The sequence below is a fragment of the Prenolepis imparis genome, unplaced genomic scaffold (assembly GCF_030444845.1).
Source record: "Prenolepis imparis isolate NDT839.2.m4 unplaced genomic scaffold, iyPreImpa1.0 SCAF_5, whole genome shotgun sequence".
In the NCBI taxonomy this organism is placed as follows: Eukaryota; Metazoa; Arthropoda; class Insecta; order Hymenoptera; family Formicidae; genus Prenolepis; species Prenolepis imparis.
Window position 1 is genome coordinate 12,956,454 of NW_028141163.1, and position 24,672 is coordinate 12,981,125.

The 24,672-nt window shown below is 34.9% G+C and overlaps 2 protein-coding genes across 3 annotated transcripts in view; both read right to left on the reverse strand.

Annotated features, from left to right (window-relative positions):
• The window catches only part of Alpha-man-ia (alpha-Mannosidase class I a), a 466,863-nt gene extending 455,307 nt beyond the window's left edge, over positions 1-11,556 (reverse strand). The window contains exons 1-2 of the mRNA XM_083039156.1: positions 10,977-11,556; positions 7,844-8,062 (exon numbers count right to left, since the gene is read on the reverse strand). Coding sequence (XP_082895282.1) covers positions 7,844-8,062; positions 10,977-11,363 — 606 coding nt within the window. The 5' untranslated portion in view covers positions 11,364-11,556. The remainder of the gene's footprint in view (positions 1-7,843; positions 8,063-10,976) is intronic.
• Positions 11,557-12,891: 1,335 nt separating this feature from the next.
• Positions 12,892-24,672, reverse strand: part of Ec (ubiquitin specific peptidase echinus) — a 68,537-nt gene continuing 56,756 nt past the window's right edge. Inside the window, exons 5-12 of one of the 2 annotated variants that reach the window (XM_083039110.1) lie at positions 22,348-22,482; positions 21,164-21,328; positions 20,000-20,134; positions 19,388-19,657; positions 18,933-19,307; positions 18,389-18,808; positions 17,958-18,258; positions 12,892-17,832 (exon numbers count right to left, since the gene is read on the reverse strand). In XM_083039110.1, the coding sequence (XP_082895236.1) occupies positions 14,147-17,832; positions 17,958-18,258; positions 18,389-18,808; positions 18,933-19,307; positions 19,388-19,657; positions 20,000-20,134; positions 21,164-21,328; positions 22,348-22,482 (5,487 nt within the window). In that variant the 3' untranslated portion in view covers positions 12,892-14,146. The remainder of the gene's footprint in view (positions 17,833-17,957; positions 18,259-18,388; positions 18,809-18,932; positions 19,308-19,387; positions 19,658-19,999; positions 20,135-21,163; positions 21,329-22,347; positions 22,483-24,672) is intronic. The other variant, XM_083039111.1, reaches the window with a different exon arrangement.

Consider the following 24,672-nt stretch of genomic DNA (forward strand, 5'->3'; position numbering starts at 1 on the left):
ATGCATAAGAGTATACATATATCGGTTAATAACAATATTATTCTCATATTATATTTAATTAAAAAATTAATAGTATCAAAAATATTCATTCGCGAAAAAATAAAATATCCTGCGTTTTTATTATTTCGATTATTTATTAAATTAATTTAAAATAATTTGTCTCTATCAGACTGCAATTTAATACAAGATTTTTTTTCAGACCAAATACAAAATATATTTAGTGAAATGTTCCATACAACGTTTCGTTTAACTGTACTATTGATTTGGAAAACTCTAATTATTTCGCTTGATAAATCCAATCCCACAGTTTACAATTTACATGTAACCGATTAAACCATAGCCACATTGATTGCCAGATTTAGAGGTCGGATGCGTCTCTTTACAGAACTCCATTGCAACGAAATGGCAATGGAGTTAACGTGGCAATAACATGGATCTCGCAGTTGCAAGTGCTAGTTGATCGTCCAGCAAATAAATTGCAAGTGAATAGATCGTTCATTTCGCTCAAGCTTTTCCTCTCACACTCTTTCGGGGAGTCACAAAATAATTATCGCGTTAAACGATTTAATTTGTTTTCGCAAATCATCGTTCATCCGATTTTAAATAATTTTTTTTTTATTTTTGATATGCAAATGAAACATATTTGATGGCCAAAGAGTTTGCATTTCACAGGAAATTGGGAAACGAAAACTACCAATATCCTATCTCGATTCATATCATTAGTAAAGTATTTTTCAAATAATTGAATTTTTCGTTTATTTATCGCTAAACATCAAGCAAAGTTTAAAATTGCACTTAGACTGCAAAATAGCTCTCCTAGATTTATTTACAAAGGAAGATGCTAAAATATTTTTTGCAATTTATATCGATCCTGTAGCATTGATAAAACGAGACGTTTTGAAATTTCCGATGCAATCGTGCTTATCACAAAATATTCGATGCACTTCTAGAGAAATGCAACTGCACGCTTTGTTGCGTGCAACCATCTGCCTAATAAAGAACAAGTAGCCGCTACTTAATCAAACAAACAACAAAGATAAATGCGAGCATTACGACGGCTCGCGTACAATTAAATTAAATTATAAGCGTGAAGTTGCTCGTCAAGTTTCAAACAAGATAGGACAATCCGATTTTATTTATTGCTCTTTGTTGCCGAAAATAAGATTTTTCATTAAACATTTACAAGAACATGTAGCGTTCAACTGGAACTAGATGAAATATTTTTCGAGCGTAAAAAATAAATTTCGCCGAATTTATCTGATTATACAAAAAAAAATATTAATTTATTAAATTGAATACAAGAAATAAGTTGCGTTTATGTCTACATTTATATAATACATCTGAAATATATATAAATCCACTTATCTATATATTTTTAAATCAGTAAACTGTTAAAATAATAAGCTCTCTTTCGTCTGTAAATTGTATATCTATACAATATATTTATACTAATGTACTATCAAATTCCCGACAATTCATACGGATTGCTAGATTTATAAGAAATCTAAAAATTCACTAAATTCTTGTTTTTATGTTTTCCAAAAATGCTTATAAAAAATTACAAAATTATAAATATTTTTTAATTAGACAATAATGAGAAACAAAAAAGAAAAAAAAACGCTTAAAACCGAATGTCAAAAATATCCGAAAATGCTAGATCAGAAACAGATAATTCGCATCTTCAAAACCTGAGTTTTTATTATAATAGACGATCGCGCGAATAACGACTAAGTTGAAAACTTTGAAGTTTTGAAAGTTATTTTATCAAAAGAACTAGAAATCGGCAGACGCAATAAATAAATGCGGAGTATCAGCGCGAACAGAACTACTGATCGAAACCGCGATTCCAAGTAATTAAAAATGAAACTTGGATCGTTCATCGCGAATCAGCAGGTAACGATCTGATAAATACATAATGATAGGATCAACCATTCATAAAGTTTGAAAAAGGAATGTGCGCGGATTGCGGTCGGAAATTTGATGAGTGATCAGATATGATAGTTGACAAACGAGCCTCATCGTTATCTGTATATTTGCCATGCAATTCGACATCGATGCGTTTACGCGATCTGCTTGTTGTATGAAGCGAAAACATGTAACATGCATGCGGAATGTCAAATAAAAACGAACGAATCTCTATATGTGGCGCGTTAAAATGTCGGATGTTACATGGGGAGGAACTATTTGACCGAATATAGATTTGATTGCAAAACGCAGAAAAATATAACCGAAATTGCGGTTAGTTTAGCTAGCAAATATAGACATCAATGTTAAACATATATATGTGTATGTATGTGTGTGTACAAAAAATATTTTATTTAGTCGTTATTTTTTTTCCGCTAATTTAACCGGCGTTGATATAATTTTGAATATCGAAGATTTTATTTAAAAATATAATAAAATAAATATAATGTAATATATCAAAAGATTTAAAAATACTGCATTGAAAGATAAAATAAAATATAAAATTATATCCGAGATCAAACTAAGTATGTAATATATATAAATCTTATGTAAGAAACATTGATTTAATATCAATGTTGTTATATTGCTTTATAATGTATAAAAATGTATATAGCATTTATTATGATATAATTATAATATTAATACAATTCTAGATGAAAATATATTAATTATCAGATCTATACACGATGCTCACAATGCATTAATATTATCAAAGATATTTCCAACAAACAATAACAGGATATGGGAAAGATGTTCTCGCCGTCGAGCGACAGTTCAAGAATTCATTCTACGACGAAGAAATTAAATTTGCGCCGATTATCGGCGCGTGACCGTGCAGTCAATACGATACGAGAGTGAACACAATGCGGTCAATGCACCGTTAAAATAATGAGTTTGCAGGGAGGACTTCCAAACCAAAGAACATGTTCGATGACTTGGGCGAGGCGACAAGGTACGCGACAAAACTCGCTTTCAGAATTCGCCTCGGTGAAAGCCATGTATGCCAATGTTTCTACGGATCATAGCAGCGTAGCATGACGAATTGTAAACCGTTAATGAAAACATTCTTATGTGCAGCTGAGCTACGACGAATGAGCTTTTCCATTCGTCGTATTCATTATGATAAACATATATTTTCTTTGCACCTTGCAGACATAAAATATTATGCGTTTATAATGATAATATAGTTGCATATAAATGTGGATTATAATTATAAATTTCAAATAAAATAGCCAAAACATTTTTAAACAAGATTACAATAATTATTTCTTTTTTATATCGCGCTGAAAATTTCGTAGAACTTGTATCTACACTCGTGATCAATTTATGAAAATATGTTCGAGATATAATTAGACACATATCGAGTATCCAGGAAAACGATCGCGTGCTTATAATGTGACCTTTTACAAAGGAACATCAAAAATATATGTTGCGCTCATGCGCGGATATCGTAATATTCATTCGCGTTATAAAAGGCCTAGCAATTGTAGTCAGTGCGTATAGAATTAAATCTGATACTGATAACATTGATATACTACATCGACATCAATATCGGCATGAAGGTCGAATTGATTCATCAACGATGATGTGCGTTTTGCTTGAACGCTCATTACTGCAATCGATAGATTTCAAACAATAAACGGTCATGATATTAATTCCGCCACTTGTTTGTCGACAATCACTACTCGCTAGTTGTAACAATAATATGCTGGCAATTAATAGTTGTTTTGGTGAAAATGATTGTGCAATCCGCGTTCTCATTCAAATATTAACATAATGAAACGATATTGATTACAGCGAAATTGTAAGAAGCAAATATAAAATAATATATTATTTTATTATTTAACTTATGCTCTCCTTCAAATAAAATAATAAACATAACGAAATTATAATAAATATCAAAAAAATATTATATTAAATTTTTTTATTATATTATTTAATTATGTTATTAAAATTACTAATTTATTTTCTATGATAAGAGCTTAAAAATATTTCCATTAATATCAAACACCTAATTACGAAGGTATACGTGCTGCAATGAATCGCAAAAGTTACTGAAATACAACCGCGAAATGTGCAATTGACAAATCACGCGACTACAAAATTATAAGTGTATTCAACTAATTAGCTTTCACACACTGTTAAAACTGACATTCAAATGCAATCAATGCTTTTGTCTATTCGCATTTAAGATTCAGCGTACAATTTCTAGCTGTAAGCTCAATTAAAAAATTGCAGTTAGCGTGACAGAAATAATTTCAAACATATATCTGCACTTAATAATATATTGTATATATACATATATGTATATATATCGATTATTTGATTTTTCTATTATCTCATTAAAGAGGAGAGAATTCGTTTTTATAATTTAATATTCATATGCTGAGTAAAAAAAATATTAATTTTTTTAAAAATCTTTATACATATACATATGTATATAATAAACTTGCATATACATATGTATATCTCGAAACTTTAGTTCTTTTAGTCTTAATTAATTTCTTTGCGATTGTCTGAAAATGTTTACGCTTTCTTTGCTCCTTTGTATTTCTTTCAAAAGTAAATGTAAGCAAGAAATGATGATTTTTTCGTTGGTGAGATCATGACATTATTATTTTATAAAAAGGCTTTGAAGCATCAAGTCGAATAATGAAAGGGAATGCTCTTAGCGTGAAAGCGCATAAGATGAACGTACCCTATGACTTTCAAATGAATAGACGTAACTAGGAAACGAAGATGGATGGATATAAAGCAACAACGCATAATCAGTGAAAATGAGTCTTACGAAACGTTTTACGTGTAACCATATTACTATTATAAGCGAAAATGCCTCCTAATAATGTAATATAATGATTATTTCAATATCGTACATTTCGAGTAATGATCCCCAGCATCGCCGCGAGAGAGATAAAACTCTTTCCAATGTAGAAAAGATACAATTAAAATTGTACAATGTTATTTAAAATAATGCTTAAAGAAAAAAAATTGTATATGCTTAAGAAAATAAAATTTTACGCGTTTATAAGTTTTATTTTAAAATGCGTTGTACGTGTGTGCGTGTAAAAAAAAAGCATATTTTATCTCATAAATTGTCCTATTCGGAACGACACAAGTTTCTGACAGAAGTTCGTAACAGAACAACACAGCAAACTACGTCATTTGATATTTCCACGTTATTGCTACCACAATGTTGCCGAGGATATCGCGTGACTCTATATCCTGTCTCGCATCAAATGATGAATGGCGAACGATTCGCACACGAATGCAGCAGAAACTTAATTGCAAGACCGCATGCGCATCGACTGATAATTATTATTTTTCGATCATGATCAAATTAGTTCGCGTCGATTATATCGCAGTTTTCTCCCTCTCTTCCCATTTCTGTAAAATAAAAAAAAAAGCAGAAAAAAAAACGGAAAAGTATATTTCATATAGCAAATAGTGTAACTAAAATTTTTCGTGCAAATGTACGATTTTCCAATTAAAATATCACATGCACTTAAAAATGCGCTTGCGATCGATAATGCCGCAAAACTGCAAATCGAACGAAATAGAAGACTGCGAATTTTATGCATTTTTATTCAGTGTAAAAGGGGGACGGAAAAAATGGAAGCGACGAACAAAATTAAATAAAATCGGGCCCGGATGCCAGGCGAGTAGTATCATGCAAAATCTATTTGAATATAACGAATTATCAGCTTACATTGCCCGCACAGTAAACTTCAATTAAACCGTTTAGCAATTCTGAAAATTGTATATATTACGTAAAATATTATGGTAATTTAAAACAAACCAAAAATTTTAGCAATTTGCACGTGTGTATGTCCGTGTTTGTATAAAATAATATTAAATATATAATCCACACGAGAGTAATTCAATTTTATATGTATTGTTTCACGAACCAATATTTGATATCAGTCTCAATAAAAAAAGTTTATATAAAATACATATGATTTTGAATAATTGTGAATAGTAAATAAAAAAATAGCAACAACAATATAAAAATAATTTTAACTTTATGAGATGCATTCAGAATTTTAAACAGAACTGTCAAAACTTTCAAACAATTTTTTGTTTGTTTGTATTATCCAACACATGAAAAATTGCGATAACTTTTAAAATATTGGTTTTCCAATATCGTGTTATAGAGAACCATGAATCCTAAAGATAACTCTTAACACTCGAATCGCTAAAACCAATATTTCATAAGTTATCATAATTTTTCATACGTCGAATCAAATAATTTTTAAATTCCGATAAGTAAATTTTTTTCGAAACTCTGGCTTTTTGATTAGAGTTTTGGGTAGCATTTCACGAGTTTTAACAATGGCTCTTAATATTTAAAGCGCTAAAATATTTCAAAAATTATCACGATTTTTTATGTCGAATAATAGACAAAAAATTTTTTAAAAATTCCAGCAGAGTTCTATTAAGAATTCTAAATAGCACCACAAAAGTTGTAAAAGAAATCCTCCTAATAACAAAAAAAATTAATTAAGTTTAACAGTTATAATTCCGATTATTTAAAATATATAGTGCCGTCATTTCCGCTTTAGTGATTTCGTTTCGTGAAGTTAGCACCTTAAAGAGAGAGAGTGAATGGATTCTTTAACTTTAAGAGAACTATTTATAAAATTAATAAGAGACTCGAGAACTTTTCGTGCATTCAACTCCTCGCATTCAGAACTTTAATAAAAACATTAATTTTTTAAAAAATGAGGTGCCAACTTCACAAAAATATATTTTAGTAGATATTTTCATTCCATGTATGTATGTGTATGCATCGACACGAAAAAGACGCAGAACGCTTTCTTATATTTCGTCATTTTTATTCGCATGCTGGCGCAAATGCGATATTCACATTAGAATGATCTGCGATTTCTTCGAGTGTGCAATTTTAGAACTTGCTCCAAAATTGAGTTTTATGCATATATGTATTTATGCATATAAAGTTTGCAAGTCAGCGGCGAGGCGTTAGGTAGTGTCCTTTTTATAAGCACACACAAGTCGTTATGATCCTATAGTTTTTATAGAAGTAATTTGCATGCAGAGCGCAGAGTAGAGCGCATTGTGCTACGAGATTGAACTTCTCGAGGTCAATTTAAAAATCCCGGTTCATTATTTTGCGAAACATAGCGTAGATATCGGCGCAAGCGGAAACTAACTTCGCGAAAAAATGGTCTCTCTTACTTCCAGTTTTCGTGGAAATAGTAGCAGTTCTCCAACTCTATGGGATTTTTCACGAAAACCCCGTGAAAAGCGAATATGATTTAAATAGTCGAAATAAGGTTTTATGAATTCGCAATAAAGGGGAATCTCTTGCACGGAATAGCGCAACTATATATACATATATAGAATGCTATTTTAATAGCATAATACTAGAAATGTTATTTATATACGTATTTATACATTTGCAATACAGAGATATTACCAAAAAAGTTTTAGAGTAATAGTTCTTTGATTTTAATTATATCAATTTTCTGATTTCTTTATTGAAATATTTCTTATTCAAAAGCATTTAAAAAGGAGAATTAAATTAATAAATTACATTAAGTTGATATTTTAAACTAAAATTTACATTAAAATTATACTGATAAACTTAAAAAAAACTACGAAAAATTTGATCCACAGAGAATTAATGCAAATAATTATGAGAATATTCATGAATTTTTTTCTTATTTTTCCATAGAAATAACCTTTCATAATAAAAATGTATATACTTTCGATTGAAGTATACTAATGTAGAAAATTTTTCATATAAATATCCTAAAGATATCCAATGTAGATATCCGATGCATTTGATTATAAATCATATATATCGCTGTTTATTCGCTTTTAATAACCAAAAATATTTTTTAAATTAAAAGTAACTGACCTCTTTTACTTTGTCCCTTCGTTGTCTGGCGACGTGATCCTTGTCCTCTCCGCCGACAGTTAATGGCAGTTTATCCGCGGGAGCTGGTGGCACTGTCACTAAAATTGTCTCTTCCTTATGCACAATCAACGACGACGAACTACTCGTACGCACTCGCGATTCACCCATGTCCGGTTTTTCTAATGTTTTTTGCTGCTGATACTCCTCATCGATTTTTGCCTAATAATTCGGATTCGAAATGCATTCCGAGATCGTGTTTTAGATGGCACGTAAAATCCGCACGATATGTATTTAATTAGCAATCATTAAAGACGTACGATAAGTCAAAATGCATTAATTTTTACTATTAAATTTTACATCTGATTTTATATTTAATTAGATTCAAAATTGGATAAGAAAAGATTAATTATACAAAGATAGAATTGATAAATTCAATTATAATGCATTGCTATCGAACAAAGAAAGAATATAGAAATATTCAAATAAAAAGAATATTTTAACAAGAGTATTAAAATATTTTGCCATTTTATTTTCTTCAAATTTATTTTCTATTCTAACGATATTATATAAATTATATTGATAATATGCAATATTATATAAATTATTGGCAATTCATTTACACTAACTTTTTGCTTAAAAATAATAATCAATAAGACAAATGTATATATGTATCCGTATAATAAATACAAAAAATAGACTCTTTAATAATATTTTAATCAATGTCACTCTAATCTGAAAGATTATTTACATTAGTATCTCGACTGAACGCGCAGATCAAATTAGTTGGATTTTCATTACTGCTTTTGTTATCTCTACTGATTTGATATAACTGATAATTATGCAAATGAATGTTGTTAATTTATTTTTACTCAAATTTTGTTAATTTAAAATATTTAATTTGTAAGACCACTTTGAAAATGAAGAGACCAGTGCATTTCCATAACGATCACACGTGCCATCTATACGCGACCTACATTCCACGAAAGTACACTCTTTCTCGCCTTATTCATCTCCGAAGAAGTGCATACTCTCGAACACCTTACCGTTATGTTCTTGCCAAAGAAAAGAAAAAAAAGGGGGGGGGGGAAACACACGAGAACTACTTTTATAACGGAGCACAACGCTAGCCCGTTCTTGTTCATTTTCATAATTTTTTTCATGATTCGTTATTCTCTATTAGTTTCATTTTTACTGAATTTCAAGAATAATTTCTTAAGAAAACGTTAACGAAAAATTAATATCGAATATCGCAATTTATCAGACATTACTAATTATGATAAAATATCGTTACTTAATATTTACATTAAGTAAATGCATTCCATTTATATTTATATATCTTAATAATCGTCATTTTATAATAACTATTATGCAAACGCACATTTGTCTCGCATGATGTACGCGAATATTACTCCCTAAATTAGGACTAACTCTATCTCATATTGTCGCGTTATATTTTCTTTCACATACCGCTACATTGACAGATCATATTTCACTTCATTAGTAAGTGCGTCCTTATTTATTGCATCTATGTTTCGAAACTCGGAATAAATGTAGAAAAAAAATGCAAACGTTGCATTTTACGTGACTCATTGTCAGCCTTAACATATGTAGCGAGTTGGAATATTGTCAATTAGAATGATGCAATTTACAAGATTTCAGAACCGATAATCAACGCAGCGAACGAATGTCTTTATTAGAAATAATCGCGTCTGTTCTTTGCGCAAATCGACCACGACAATACGCCATTTTTTTTGACAAAATTATGATTTATAACGAAAAAGCGCCATAAGCGTAACAAAACAAGCAAGCGTTCATGGTTATTATTTTTCTGCAGAAGAAATGAATGACAAAACCGGAAACGATAACGATGGAACGAATCTCTATTTCGCGCGTTTGTGAACAAGATCAATTACATTTGCCGCGTTAAGTTCTAATTTCGCGCTTATCTGTATCAATTAACGTTTCGAACGAAAAATCTAATATTATTAGTATTTTATCAAAAGTCTAATCTAAATTGATAATACAAAATATATCATAAACAACTCTCAATATTCATAAATTTCTGTCAAATCAAACACAAATGTTTCTTTTTCCTAATATATTTAGCTCTTCAATATAAGTTGTTTCAAATTTTTCTTCTTATTTCTTTAAATTTATTATTAACCTGTTGGAAACGGTTAGCTATTGTTTCTAAGACACTCAATTATAACGCATTATTAGAGCACGGCAAATTCAATCAATTATGATTCTCTTATATCGATATTCCGCCGACACGTTGCCTTACGAGGGCAAGATCACGACACGACCTTGCGCGACCTACTCACGCTGAATGGGAGAAAAAGAACATTCACGAAACGGGACTTTCGATATACACATTCACGAATATACAGGAAAGCATAACGCAGATATGCATCTCCATTTACGAGCGAAATCGATTCGACTTTGACCCCGACGAATTCCAACGATTTTTAATAATTACTTGAGATTTAATTTCAATACGTGTCTATATTTAGCAGACAAATATAGAATCTTAAAAGATGAGCAATATAAAAAAACTACATTGGAATCGATTATTCAATAAAATAAAAAGATTCGAGCATCATCTTTCAATATGTGATAAATATTCTAATTAAAATGTTGTAATAATATAATATATATGTGTTATGTGTTTAAAAAATGTAGAAATTAATAGGTTAAATGACAATTAAACGCAATAAGCTAACTGGTTAATCGCGACACTGTTACTTTGAAATCGAATCGAACAATTAATACTCGCATATTTATTTAAAAATTCTACCTGATTTGTTGACTTTGGAAAACAAAGGAGGATTAACGAAAGATCGTTATCGCTATTCATTGAGTTGCGATCGTGAACGGAATGACAGCGCGCGGAGTCCCGCGCACGTGCGTCAGCCATGCACGCCACAATGGCTGTATGTAAACAAACGGAGCACGATTTCGCGTAAGAGAAATTCCTATCGTTACCTTGATGAAAAACGCGCGAGAATGAAAGGAGATGGCGCAAAACTGTCTAGTCTATTCCCGGCCGATTGCGAGACGTTTTAGGGAAGGTGTTGGAGAGCATCGCAATTCGAGGGAGGGATCGATTTAAGGCGAGCGCGTAAAGTCGTACCTGCAGCTTTTGCTTATCCTCGACCAGGTGTACGTCCTGGTGATCACTGTCCTCGTGCCCCGGCGGCACCGCGTTCGGATGTCCGCCCGCGAAAGAACGAGAGTCCTTGCCATCGCCGGAGGCCCGCGGCGGCACCGGCAGCAGCAGCTCCGGTCCTGCCTTCTGCATACGCTGATAGACACGGTAGACACTGTTCACGGCCGCGCCGCCGGTGCGAAAGTCCGGCAGGAAGAAGAACGCGCCGAAGCACACGACGCCGAACGTCAGGAATACCAGGAGAATCAGGTACTTCTCGCGCGGACGGAAGGACCGTCTCGTGAACAACGGCACCGGCACACCGTTCGCGAAGCGCTGGTACGACGGCAGCGCACCGGCCGTCGTGGTCATCTTACCGCCAACGCTCGACACCCGTGCAACGCGTCGCGGCACTTAATCACCACCCCGGTGTTGCGGATCCGCGAAAACTCGAGCACCCGTCCGCGTTTCGCCCGTCCTGTCTCAGCCGTCATACGCCATTACGAATGCGAGCACCACCTGCGTACGGCGGTTGACATCGGCCCCGGGTACGCAGCGCCGATCAGCTGACGTGGCGCGCGCCAGAGACAGCGCCACGTGACCGCGACGTCACGCGCGACGGTGACGTCACGCACACGTCAGATTGCGCGCGCAATTCGACTCGCTGTTGATGAGTGAGAACGCGCGCGTTTTTGCCGCCGCCATCTTCTCATCTTCGCTATCCTTGTTGCACGACGAAAAGATGATATGCAAATTGAGACTTTAAACTTTACCGTATTGTTCCCGCGGGCTACTTTTCAACTTAAATGAAAAAGAAATAGAGCACACTTCGATCACGAGAGCGTCAATTATACATATAAACGACGATAAAATGTTCGACGAGTCTCGGCGTTCTCAACCTCTTTATTCGGGCGATCAAGTTTTAACTGAGTCTGCCGACATTTATTCACTCGCGAATTAATGTAGGTTCACTTTTTATAGAGTTTATTTACCGGAATTGTTGCACTACCGACACGATATACTGCATCGCGGTACTTTCTCGCCGGACACCTTCACGATACGACTGCACGGCTATACTATTGCGGGCAATAGTATAGCCGTGCAGTCTTATACTCGAAAACTATAACGATTCAGCGATCTACTGGATCATTACTATTGAATCCGTTCGATATTCAGGATGCTCGCGATCGCGTTTTTATACTTTTATCGCAAGACCGACGCCGCGATGCTCTCACACTCGCGCGGAAACAACCATTATACTAACTTTTATTTCGTTTCCGGTTAGAGAGGTGAGAATTGGCGCGATTTCAAACCACGTACTACGTGACGTAGTATGGCGCGAATTATGAATTATTTGATGCTTAAACGTACATATACATATATGAATTATAGAGCAAATATTACATAATGTTTATCATTAATTATTATTAACAAATAAGGCATTGCTCGATAATTAATTTATTACTCTTGATAGCATGCTAAAATGTATTTCATTTTTTAAATACCTACATCTTTTTCTGAAATATTTAATTGTCCAGTGAATAATCCAATAAATTCTGAAATAAAATACGATTTTTTTTAATAAGCTTGAAATATGAAAAGGATCTTTACTAGGATTAATTGGAAATGATAGATTCATTATCTATATATATATATATAATTCATATTAATGTATATTAATTATAATATTTATTAACCAGCAATTATAATCATAATTAATGATAATAGTTATTAATTAACAATTGTTAATAATTATTTTATTTTTGATTATATTATTTTTTTTTAAGATGCAATATAGTACAAAAATATACTATAGAATAAAAACATACTATAAAATAATTGCAAGATATGTATATATTTATAAAATTAGAAAATGTATAAAGTTTTCTTTATCAATTTTACTAATGCTTAAGAGATCAATTTCGATGAATATTATAAAGGAGCTTTATTAATGTGTTTTACAATAAAAATTAAGTATTTTTAAAACAAAATACTCACATACAAAAAGTATAAAATCAGATCATTTGTACATTTAACTAACACTGGAAAAGTGATATAGTGTAATACGCAATATTTAATGTTAATACACAAGAAGACGTAACTTTGAAGATTATATTTACGTAAAATAAACTCCACGCATTCTCAGAGATCAAGTTTCATCTGCTACCTACTTAGCTCTTCTCTTGCAATCTGTAATGTAGTTTCTATCTTAACAGGATAAGTTTTACATAGCATGGCTAGTATCACAATTCCACAATTATTCATATCTTTTCAATAAAATACAATTTGCACTAAGAGCATACAAGTATACAACTGAAAGTATGGTTCGCTTATAAACATAACTTATATAAAATGAATTATTGGTTTCGCTGTGATCTTAAAAAGCATGAATGATATAAAATATACAAATGAAAATAGTGAAAAAATAGTAAACGTTATAATTTAACAATTAATAGTTACGCCTCAATAACAGGTTGATTAAGCTTGTTATTGTATATAATATAAACATGTAACAGATATACTTAATAATTATGTTAGAGCCTGCGCATATTATAATATAATAATAATCTTCAACAAACATAAAATATGTCTAAAATAATAAAATATTAAGTACAAAGTCTATTTTTATATTTAAATTACAGAAATAAAATTATCAGTAATATTGTACATGGATGTAAATAATAGCTGCACGATGAGGGTCTCCGAAAATCAATATTAATATTTATACAATGTAATGAATAATATATTTATATGTGAATATATATTCATGTTTATTTTATCGAAAGTCATTATTAGTAAAATTAAAATTATTTGAATACTATGTGAATATACTATTTAATTTTATATGTCAATTACCTAAAAATTTAATGAGTTGCATGTGAGAAATTTCAAACATGCGAAGCATGAACATTACATTCTTGATTTTCAGTATATTACATTCTTGCAATTGCGCGTTCTGCGGATCATTTAAATTGTGATACAATGCCGCTATAATAAATGTAAACATTTTGAAGTTTTGTGAGCATCAATAAATAATTATTTTTGTTGACAAGTAATTAATTAATTCATACAAAGAGGCTGATGATATTATTTCCTCAAAGAACGTATGAACATTCAATTTGTAATTTGACATTTCTAAATTAATGGTAAACAATTCAAGCGGTTTTATTAGCCGGTCGAAAGCGAGACATGTAAAAATCGCAGTCCGTGCAATAAAGCGTTGGCTCAAGTACATTTCTCTTTCGACAGAGATTGCAGGGTGTCACGCATGCTCTTACGGTGGTCGTCGATGATGCTTGTAAAGAAGACTGCGTTACTATAGGCTGTGTCATCGGGACGACTTTCGCGGTAGACATTGCAAAATGCATCTGTTTAGAGAGCGGAGGATAGGCCGGATACTTCACATTCGGCTGTATCTGACCGTTCTGCAGGGTCTTAGGATACGTTTGATTAGGCATCACGGAGTTTTGTTGATCTATTTTCTGAGATGCTAATTGTCGCTGGAAATTGTCATATCTCTGCTGATAATTCTGCGTGTTTTGTTGCAATTGATGCTGATAAAATGCGGATGAATTAGACGACGATTGATACTGCGATGATAATGGTTGAGCCGCTCTATTCTGCGGAAGAACTTGATAGGGATGACTCTGATAGGAACTTTGAGAGTATTGACTTTGATACGGACTCGGCGACTGATTAGACGGATATGAGAACTGCTGCTGCGAATGTTGGACGGTTATCGGACTGGCGTTGTGAGACGAGATCCTTTGATTCAGCATATTCTGCTGCGATTGAACGCTCGCCTGCTTGTTCATCTGATTATGCTGCTGCTCCAACTGATAATACGTTCCGTAGCCGTTTTTCTGAGGCAATCCTTTCGTCTGCGGCATATTATTTTGTATGTACTGTCCGTGCATCTGCGTGGGATAAGGACTGGCTGGCTTCTGAGTTTGAGATAAAGGAATGATTTGAGTTCTCATTGTCAATTGAGATGCTTGGGTCTGTGGATACATCGATTGCAAGTATTGCGTGTATGTGTTTTGTGTGTATCTGATATGCTGTTGCGGTGCATAAGACGTGGAGGTTTTCGAGGTGTTCACAGGGATACCAGCATATGTCTCTCTACCATCGATGACATCCTTGCCTTCATTTCCACAAGACTTCTTATCCGTTAGCAATCCCACGGAATCGCTTGAATTCTGTCTTCCAAATGTAGGTTTAATGGTATCTGGAATTGGATTAACGCTTCTCAGCTGATCTTGGAAAGGTGTTGCCGGCATGCTATCAGCTTCGCTCTTTAAAGGAAGAGTCTGTTGTTGGAATTTCGCGGCAGTATTTTCGCGATTCGTTTCCGCTTCTTGAAGACTTCTGATTTCTCGCAACACTTGAGCAGTTTCAGGTTTGTTCATTGCAGAACGTAAAACTCTCTCTAAAATAGGATTAGGTATGTACGAATCCTTTTCGTCATCTTCCGCTGTTGCAACGAGCACTACTTGGTCACAGAATGATACACTTTTCTTCTTTCCTATTCGCCGTTTCATCTTTCTCGGAGCAATGTCCTCCTCGCTTGGGAGTATCGTTGTATTCTGTATGGTGTTCTGCATCGCCACCTCACTGATATCATTTTCCGGGCAATCAATAGGCAAACCGTTCTCCTGCGGCAGTGTCAAGGACATGGATAATATCGCGGCATTTAATTCGCTTTGCTGAATATTGGAATTGTTCGATGGCATCGTAACAAAAGTGTTCTGACTGGAATTCGAATCAAAATTGGATTTTAAAACGGTCTGAGAACTTGAAGTCTCCGTAAAGACTCCAGAATTCTCAGACGATAAATTGCTAATCGATTTCGTTCCTTCCGTCGATGATGTCTCTTGAGGCATATTCGAGATAAGCATTGGAGAAACACAATTCACATTCTGTTTCGAGGTTTGAGATTTCATGTCAGCTTCTGATTTCGCTATCGGTTGCAGCTTAATCTGTTCAAACCTAGCAGCCATATCTTTTACCGAAGAAACGACTTTCGGGCAATCCGTAACATCACGACCCTGATCGTATCCCTGTCCGAGATTGTTCATCATCAAGTCGCTGGTTCTCCTAGCGATAGTCGGTCCTTGAATTGTCGACGGAGTCCTTACTTTTGGAATGTCTTGATTTAAAGATCCTTGTCGCTTCATTTTTCTCTCTGCCTGTTTAGCTTGCAATTCTCTCAACCACGTTTCACTCGATGACTTCTCTTCATCCTCACGCTCCTCCGGCCGTTTCTCTTCACTTGAATCAGTCAAGGTCTGCTCCCTCTTGCTTTGCAACTGCGCTAACAAGCTGGTAATTTGCTGCGTTTCGTATTGTTGCGCACGTTGTTGCGATTGAACAGAAACTTGATGCTGTTGAGTCTCTTGAATCGGCGGTTCATCAATCGGTGGAGGCGGCGGGGGGAAATCCTCGCTAGTTTGTCTCGAATGCGACACCGAATGGATTGACGGATATGGCGGTGGTGGAAAGTCTTCGCTCGGTTGTCGTGAATGCGAGATATTGCTGTTTTCGGGATAGGGCGGCAAAGAATCCGGTTGAAATTGTTGCTTAACAGGAGTCTGCTCATTGTGAACGTCCGCACGAGTAACGACGAAAGTCGGTTCATAAAGTATGCCGTTAGCATATTGCACAACGTCATCTTGGATTCTAGGCTTATTATTGTAATTTGTTTGACACGTCCCGGAAATATTATTGCTTTGCTCATTATAGGACGGTATGAATGGAAGAGAATGAGATTCCGAAGCGTAATCGGCATAATCTGAGTTTCTGTTCGCCATATTAGATGAATTATTCGCATTTATGTGATTCCAATAAGCAGTGTTTTGATCCTGCGACAAATTGGGCGCGCACCGACCATCCGGCAAAGGATACACAACTTTGTCAGATTGTTGCTCGTTGTGCATTTCGCTTGAACATTTAGATTTACTAAGCTGAGAAGTGGTCCTGAGCGGAGGAGGTGGAGGCACTTTCGCAACGTGTAACACTTTTCCGGCGCTGCCATGGAAGCTCTTTCTCATCAGACGACTTCTTTCAAGATTCGGATTGCTAGTATTTCCAGATCCGCCGTTTCCGGTAAACTCCAGATGCCCTTCTGATAGGTAACCGCTCAATGACTGATTTGCATCGCTTCCTTTCAAACCAACGCTGGAATCATCCAATGATTGTTTCGGTAAGATATTAGAGGATCCTTCTGGATTCACATTCGTCTGGCCATCTTGTCCTTCTCGCAAATCCGGCATACTTCTGTTTTTCCTCTTGATCAATCCGCCCATCAGCAATTTTCTGCGTATCTTATGCTGCTTCTTGCCTTGTTTCTGTTCCACTGCAGTCGCGTTGTTGAGCTGCGTATTCCTGATCGTAGTTGTATTAGTTTCGGTGATTTCCTTCGGCTTCTCAATTTTCACTCCTTTTGGAGACGGTGATAATCGAGATGGTGCAATCGAAAAATCCTTTGATACATTCTTGTTCCTTTCTTCACTTCTCGCCCGTTTCTTGTCTTTCTTATCGTCGTCGCAGCGTTTCGTACGACTGAACAAACCAGTCCTTTGTGTTGGACGATCGTAAAGCATGTATTCCTCGTCTTCGATAACATTTACCGCCGTTGCTTTACTACGTAGAGTCTTCTTCTTCGGTAAAGTAGCATAAATTTCGATACTCTTCGTGGTAGGTTTATCCACCGTCGCTGATGTGTTCACTAGAAGCTCTCGACTATTTTGTCGAGAATGATTACCTTTGTCTCGCGAGCTTTGCCTCGAATGCTGACTTGATTTACTGTTTTCTCGAGAATGTCTTCCTTCAGATATCCCTTCTAAAAAAGTACAATGTTAAATATACCTGCATGTCTCAACATATATAATGTTGAAAAATATTGATATTTTTATATTAACATATATATAATAATATAATAATAATATTGATATTTTAATTGCTTACCTTCTTTATCACCATTAACGGTCGCTTGTTCTTGTAGCATTCTTCTATGCAAACTTCTCGCTCTCATAACGCAAGTATTATGTTTCATCCTTGCTATCGTAATCGTGTGAGGATTATTATACGGGGCGTCCATCGCGGCTCTAGCTTTACTGCTGGCCGCATTGCACAATGCCACGGCCGTGTTAAGATCGCCAGCATCTTCGGCGGCACGGGATTTATCCAGCAACGCGTCCGTCTCCTTGCACAACCGTTCGCAATCATCGCCGGAAGAAGGTTGATAACCTTCCGGTATTTGAGCAAGCTATAAATAACAGCATAACAGCATTTAAGTTACAAACAAATACGCATATCCTGTAGAAATTAAAAATTGTTAATATTTGAAATTCTGTGCACGTATTATTGTTTTCAATTTTGTTAAAACACAAGTTTACCTGTAAATTATGCTTTAGTCCCTGCTGAAGTGGAAGACTGTCCGTAGAGGACAAAGAATACGAATCGTAACCGGCATCGTAATGACCGCTGCTGCTACTCGAGAGTTCTCCAGATTTGATAGGGCTTTTAGGTACGTTTGAGTTCCTCTGCATTTTATTAACAATATACAAATATGTATTGTCCATCGTGGTTGACGAACTCGATGATGCGCTGTTTCTATCACCGGACCAATTGCCGGAATCCCGTCTTCGAGGCACATTCATGTGATCAGGGATGCTGATACCATCTTGCGGAGCCGATCCCACGCTTAAACTACGTGTCAATTGCATTTGCTGTTTCTTCTGTTGTTGCATTACGTTTTCCACGGCGCGACGACTAATATATTTCGACTCTATTTCACCGTCAACCGCATCTACACCCTGAAGAATATTAGTTAGAAGTCAGTAAATTAAATACAAAGTATATACATCTGTTTTTCGAGAGAGAAAAAATATAAATCTATAAAAAATTATTAGAATAAGTATTTATATTATTACAACGCACCTGGTTGCCAAATATATTATTCTGGATATCTGTGAGATTCTGGTAATCACTGTAAATGCTTCGTTGAGTATAGGGATGAGGCGGACTGTCGGGATTGGGTGTGATGGCACGTCTGGCAGTGCTGTTGATGGATGGCTTTTCAGGACTAGGTGTAATCGAACGGCGAACGCTATTCTTTGGGGACGTCTTTAAACCATTATTATTCGGAAAAGGGATAACAGTCTTTGGAGCGTTCTCTGTATTAACCGGAGTACCGGCGGGCGTCGCATACAGGAGTAGTAAAGGTTGATAACGACCTCTCCTACACTTTTCCACGACTTGCTCCCATCGAGGTCCAATTTCCTTAACAGTGGCGTCATCAAAATAGATCCACACCTAAAAATTTACCAACTCATATTATAATTTGAATTAAAATCACTAATTATAATGGAAACGTAAAATTAAATAACAATTACCTTTAATTTCGTATGAAAGAAGAAGGTAGAATAATGTTTCCCGTAATAGGTAACCACTCCTACGAGATTATGCACGGTAGAGGCACCCCATCGAGAGTCCACTACACTGTGAAAGACGTCACTAAGCCGAAGGGACGTGCCCACGGTCGCGAAGACATCCATGATATGCTCCAACGACGGTCGTTCACTGTCCCAAACGACACCGACAGAGACTATTTCCGGCCGATTCATCAGAGTCCGGCATATTTGAATTTTTGCACCGCAAGAACTCTGAAAAAAAGAAATGAAAGGAAATGTTAATGCAATACTTTATCGTCTATTATTTTACAATATCAGTAATAATGATTCTAAAATTACGTGTATATTTTGTGTTGGCGTGTCTTAATTCTCGAGAGAAAGTTTTAGAGTCAATCGCATAAAAATTCGTAGAAAGAATATATTCATAAAAATCGTGTTCGAATGAGTCAGTCGTCCGTAATCTTATTAAAAATCCAACTCTATGAGAGTGGACTATCATAAAACTGATGACAAATTATAATACGCAAGGTAGAGATATGTTACTCACAATTCGATCAAGCATTTCGTAAAACGTATTCGTTTAGCCTTGCTTACCGGACAGTCCCGGATGTCACCCATCCCGCCAGCTCTTCGGAGAAGTTGTCCGAAGAGATCTGGACCATTCCTAGAATTCAGCGACGTGTGATGAGCTTGAGATGTTAACGCTGATGCAGACACGTAATGAACCATCTGCAAATAAAGATAGAGATAATATTTATTTTTTATTTAATAACTCCAAATTTAAAATAAATTAAGTTTATAATAATATTTAAATGATTACAAAACAGTGAATTTCGATTTTTGTCGCTATTGTATTGTCATGTTATATGCACTTGCTTCGCAAGTTTATTATAATTGATATGGATTTATTAGCAATATTCTGATCAAATCTATCATCAAATTGTCGACATACTGTTAATATTTTTCTCCATAGATAACATTAACTAGTTTCATGCTTTCTACGATTCGCTAGTCAATGATGCCGTTATCACGTTAAAAGAAATCAATTTCAACCATTTTAGCGATCAAAAACAATAATTTTCAAAAAAGAAAAACATAGTTCTATAAATGCTTATTATTATAAACATAAATCTGCATAATTTTTTCGTATTAAATTACATTTTATACAATAAATAATATGGAAATGAGATTCAGAGAAAATTGGTGAAAGCTAAAAGAGATATTTATAAGAAATTTATAAAAGAAAAAAAGAGAGAAATAAAAACTCTTGATATATATCTCAGGTAAAGGTGTAAACTGAATGCATATCGATACTACGTAGAAAAATAACGTGAATAAAAAGAGGAAAGATCACTCGAAGATGCGACAAAGTGTGAAATTTAGCGTGTCATCTCAGAAACGAAGATGACATTTCCGATTCACTCTTACATATCTTTCTCAAAACTATTGCACATAAGGAAATGCACACAGAAAGGATGAATTTATGTTTGTATATTATGCAAAAGTTATATATATGTACTTGCACAAAAAATATAAGAAATGATAAATTGTTCATGTAAATTTATGTAACAAAAACTATTAATAGAAAAAACAGTATGTATTATTCATGTATGTATTTTTTAAATATGCGGTTTTTCTTGGCTGTTCTTCTACATATAATAATAAGCATAAATGTAGAAAAGCATAATGTTAACTATATATATATATATATATATATATATATATATATATATATATATATATGTTAATTACACGAACCTGTGTAAAAGGCAGTGGCTCCGACGTCGCACCGCAAGCTCCACAGACGCTTTGCTCGACGAGCGTCATAGCAAATTTCTGATGTGGCACACAATGCCTCGCGCTGCACATATCTTCAGCCTCGCCACTTGCGATGTGGAGATGTATACGTAAAAGAATGTTTTCCTAAAATTGAAAACTATATGTTAGCGAGTGCGCTTTCCTTCGTATTTTCTGTCGCAACTCGTAGCCGCAATTGTAAGGCCAAGTTGAACAGATATATTATTTCCGCCATGTGTATGGAAATCCAGAATTATGCTATTTCAACAATAAAGCTAATAATTGTCAACTTTTAATTTAACGTCTATAATAATCAAAATAATATTTAAATAATTAAAATAATTATTACAATAATATTTTCATTTAATACGTAAAATACGCTAGCTAAAGCGCTATTGCTTACTTCAAGAAGAAGCTTATATTCGAGAATATATTCAGAACAACAATATGCCAACGATATGATTATATTACTGGCCTTGCATCTATTATGCGCGCTTTCCTTGTGTAAGTACCAAGTTGCATTGATATTATTCAAACCGACTAGTGTCGACATACATACGGACATACTAGCGTCCAACGTGACCGTTGTGTAAACGAGAAAGTAGTATAGCAGCGGTACTCGTAAGACTCAGTTAAGATCATTATTGCTAGTCCAATCTCGTCCGTAACGAGGCACCATTAGAAACGTTCGATCAGCTTCGAAATATTCAATAACGAAAATAATGGCTTTATCCTCTTTCTGGAGCAAGAAGAAATCGATCTCACGGATAGACAACGATTTGATTTAATTCGATTACATTTGACATCTGGACCTTCGTATCTGTGCCATCGAAATTTCTGCATTATTAACAAGAAAGTCGATCTCCCTTCTTATATTCTGGATGGAATATATTTATAAAAATTTTCCTTACAGATGTATCATCGACTTACATTTCGCGTTTCCTTTTTGCAGTGGCTCATTAAAAAAATTGTTTCAGCAATCTATGGAGAACGCGATTTATCGCGAATAATGAATAAAAAGCGCGTTTTAATTCTAGCATGTTCGAATCTGATCGATTATGGCAATTGACGGATTGTGCATTATGCGTATCGATATCTCGTTTCAATCAGAAGTAATGGCATCTGGAAAAACAGAAATAACTTACGAAACATTCTGCTGCGTCGTCCATGAAACCGAGCTGAAATCTCTGCTGATCGAGAAAGCTCTCTGCCAGCGCACGGCGCAACGTGTCGGGTGGCAGAGCACTCTCTTGCGAAAACTGCAGCTGCGAGAACAGGTCCTGAAACAAGACAATGTGACGAGGATTTAATGCGGGAATCACCAAAGAAGATTTCTTGCCGCCTTTGAGTCTCGCGAACGTCAAGAACGCGCTGACGAGCATCACCGCGAAACATAAATACAATGAAAGACGACATAAATAAATGAGCATTTTATATTATTAATATTTAGTTGGAGTCTTTTTTAAATCAAATAAAGATATTTTCGTAATACTATGTCTTTTTTATATGTATTTATTTAGCTTTGTCATTTTAATATAAGTTTGTTGCGCCACAAGCGTCTACAGATATGAATATAGCGAATCAATAGGCGGAATAAATTTTCATCGTATTACAGAAGATTAGGGATTATTTAATAATCGAGAACTCTGCAACTGTTAGTTCTGTTTAATAATAAATATATCTAAAATAATCTTGCGGCTACGTTATAATGAAATTGTTTAATTTTGGATATAAAATATAAAATTATATGTCTCTCCCACACACAGTCACACACTTTAGGCGAATAAATTTGTATTTGAATCTCGATTTATAATATTCCGTACATAAATAAGACAGACAAAGAAAGAGAAAAAAATTAATTTGAATTCTCTTGTGCAGAATTACGTGAGTCCTTACATCATCTCCTTATACGATAAAACCGTTGGTTCTATGTGTGATAAAATCACATTGTAACGCTAAACCTACCGCACTGCTCTGCTTCTTTCGTTTCCCTAATCAACATATTCACGAGATAATCGGACGCTGCATAGGTAATTCCGCGAAACGCGCAAAAGCTTTTGCAACGAGAGGAAGGCGAGTAAAGGCCTGGAGATGGCCGATGGGACCATCGAGTTTTGCGTCGCCGTGTGCAATCATGATACATGGCAGAGGTCAAACAGAAATGCTACGCGGACCGGTCATAATTTGCGACCTATCGGCAGCAGCCGGGCTTTAGCATATTTCGTAATCCTCACTTGATGAGCAGCGGTTACAAGCATAGAAAGTCGATGCAGTACTTGGAGATGTTTGCTAACATGATATTTCGACTCGAAAAGTATCGAGTGTGGAAGAAAAATAAAGCTGAGCAATTCGTTTAATCACGATTAAATCACGATGTGAAATACAAATCTGTTTTTAGAACTTGCAGAAAGTCTGATAGATATGTTAGATGATGAATAGAAACGAATTGAATGGTAAAGAATAACACATAAGGCAGATTCAATTTCTATAATGGTGTTTGAATGGTTCAGTCGAAGTTCGTATCAGTCATGTTGTTGTGTTACGAGTGAGGCGGCGACCTAGTACACTACGTCAATTTGCGTCTGAAGTGAAATTCTTCAATGAAAGTTACTGCATATCGTGCACTGTTAACGATGACGGTAGCAACAGATGTGTTACGTGCCCCGGTCGACGTAAAAGCGATGATAGTAACGGCACGTCTCGTGTGCACATGGGGAAGAGGAGGACATCGCACCTGTTCGAGACAGCTTTGAGGTCTGATGAAGAAGAAACCGGTCGGGTTTTAGCGTACGCATCAGAAATTGCGTTAGATCAAGCGAGATCGTCGAATGAAAGCGATCGACTTCATCGGTCATTAATTTTAGTTTCATACTTTTCGAAACTCTTTATTTTTCGAGGTAAAATATCGTACTTATTCTATAAAAAAATATGCCTGTTAAAAAATAGGGAATAGCTTTCAATATCATTAATATTTTATGCGCTGTTTATAGAAAAGAGAGAGAGTAAATTATAATTACACACGCGCGCGTTGAAACCTTCGCATGATCAAGCATTCTCAAGCTACAGTACATAATAATAATTTGAGAGAAACTATGCGCGTGTGGATTGTCTTAAGAAGTTCTGTATTAACTATTCAGTATTACCTTGGCTTAATGACTGTATTCATTATCAGTGATTCATTATAACTAGATTAATTAGAGTTATTTTTGTCATTAAGAATACCTATGATCCTCAAAGAATTCTATATAATGCGCGACTTTCTAAATTAATTCTAGATTACTGAAGCAACAAAGCATATGCGTACTTTTTTCAGATCACTCAGCTCGATGTTGCATACTGAATCTTCTTTCTCCATACCGCTGTCTTCAGCTTCCTCTTCTTTCTTAACTTCAGCTTCAACTCTTGTCTCATCTTTCTTTACTTCTCGATGAGATACGGATAACTTCGGCGACGCAGACGTCGTTGCCGAC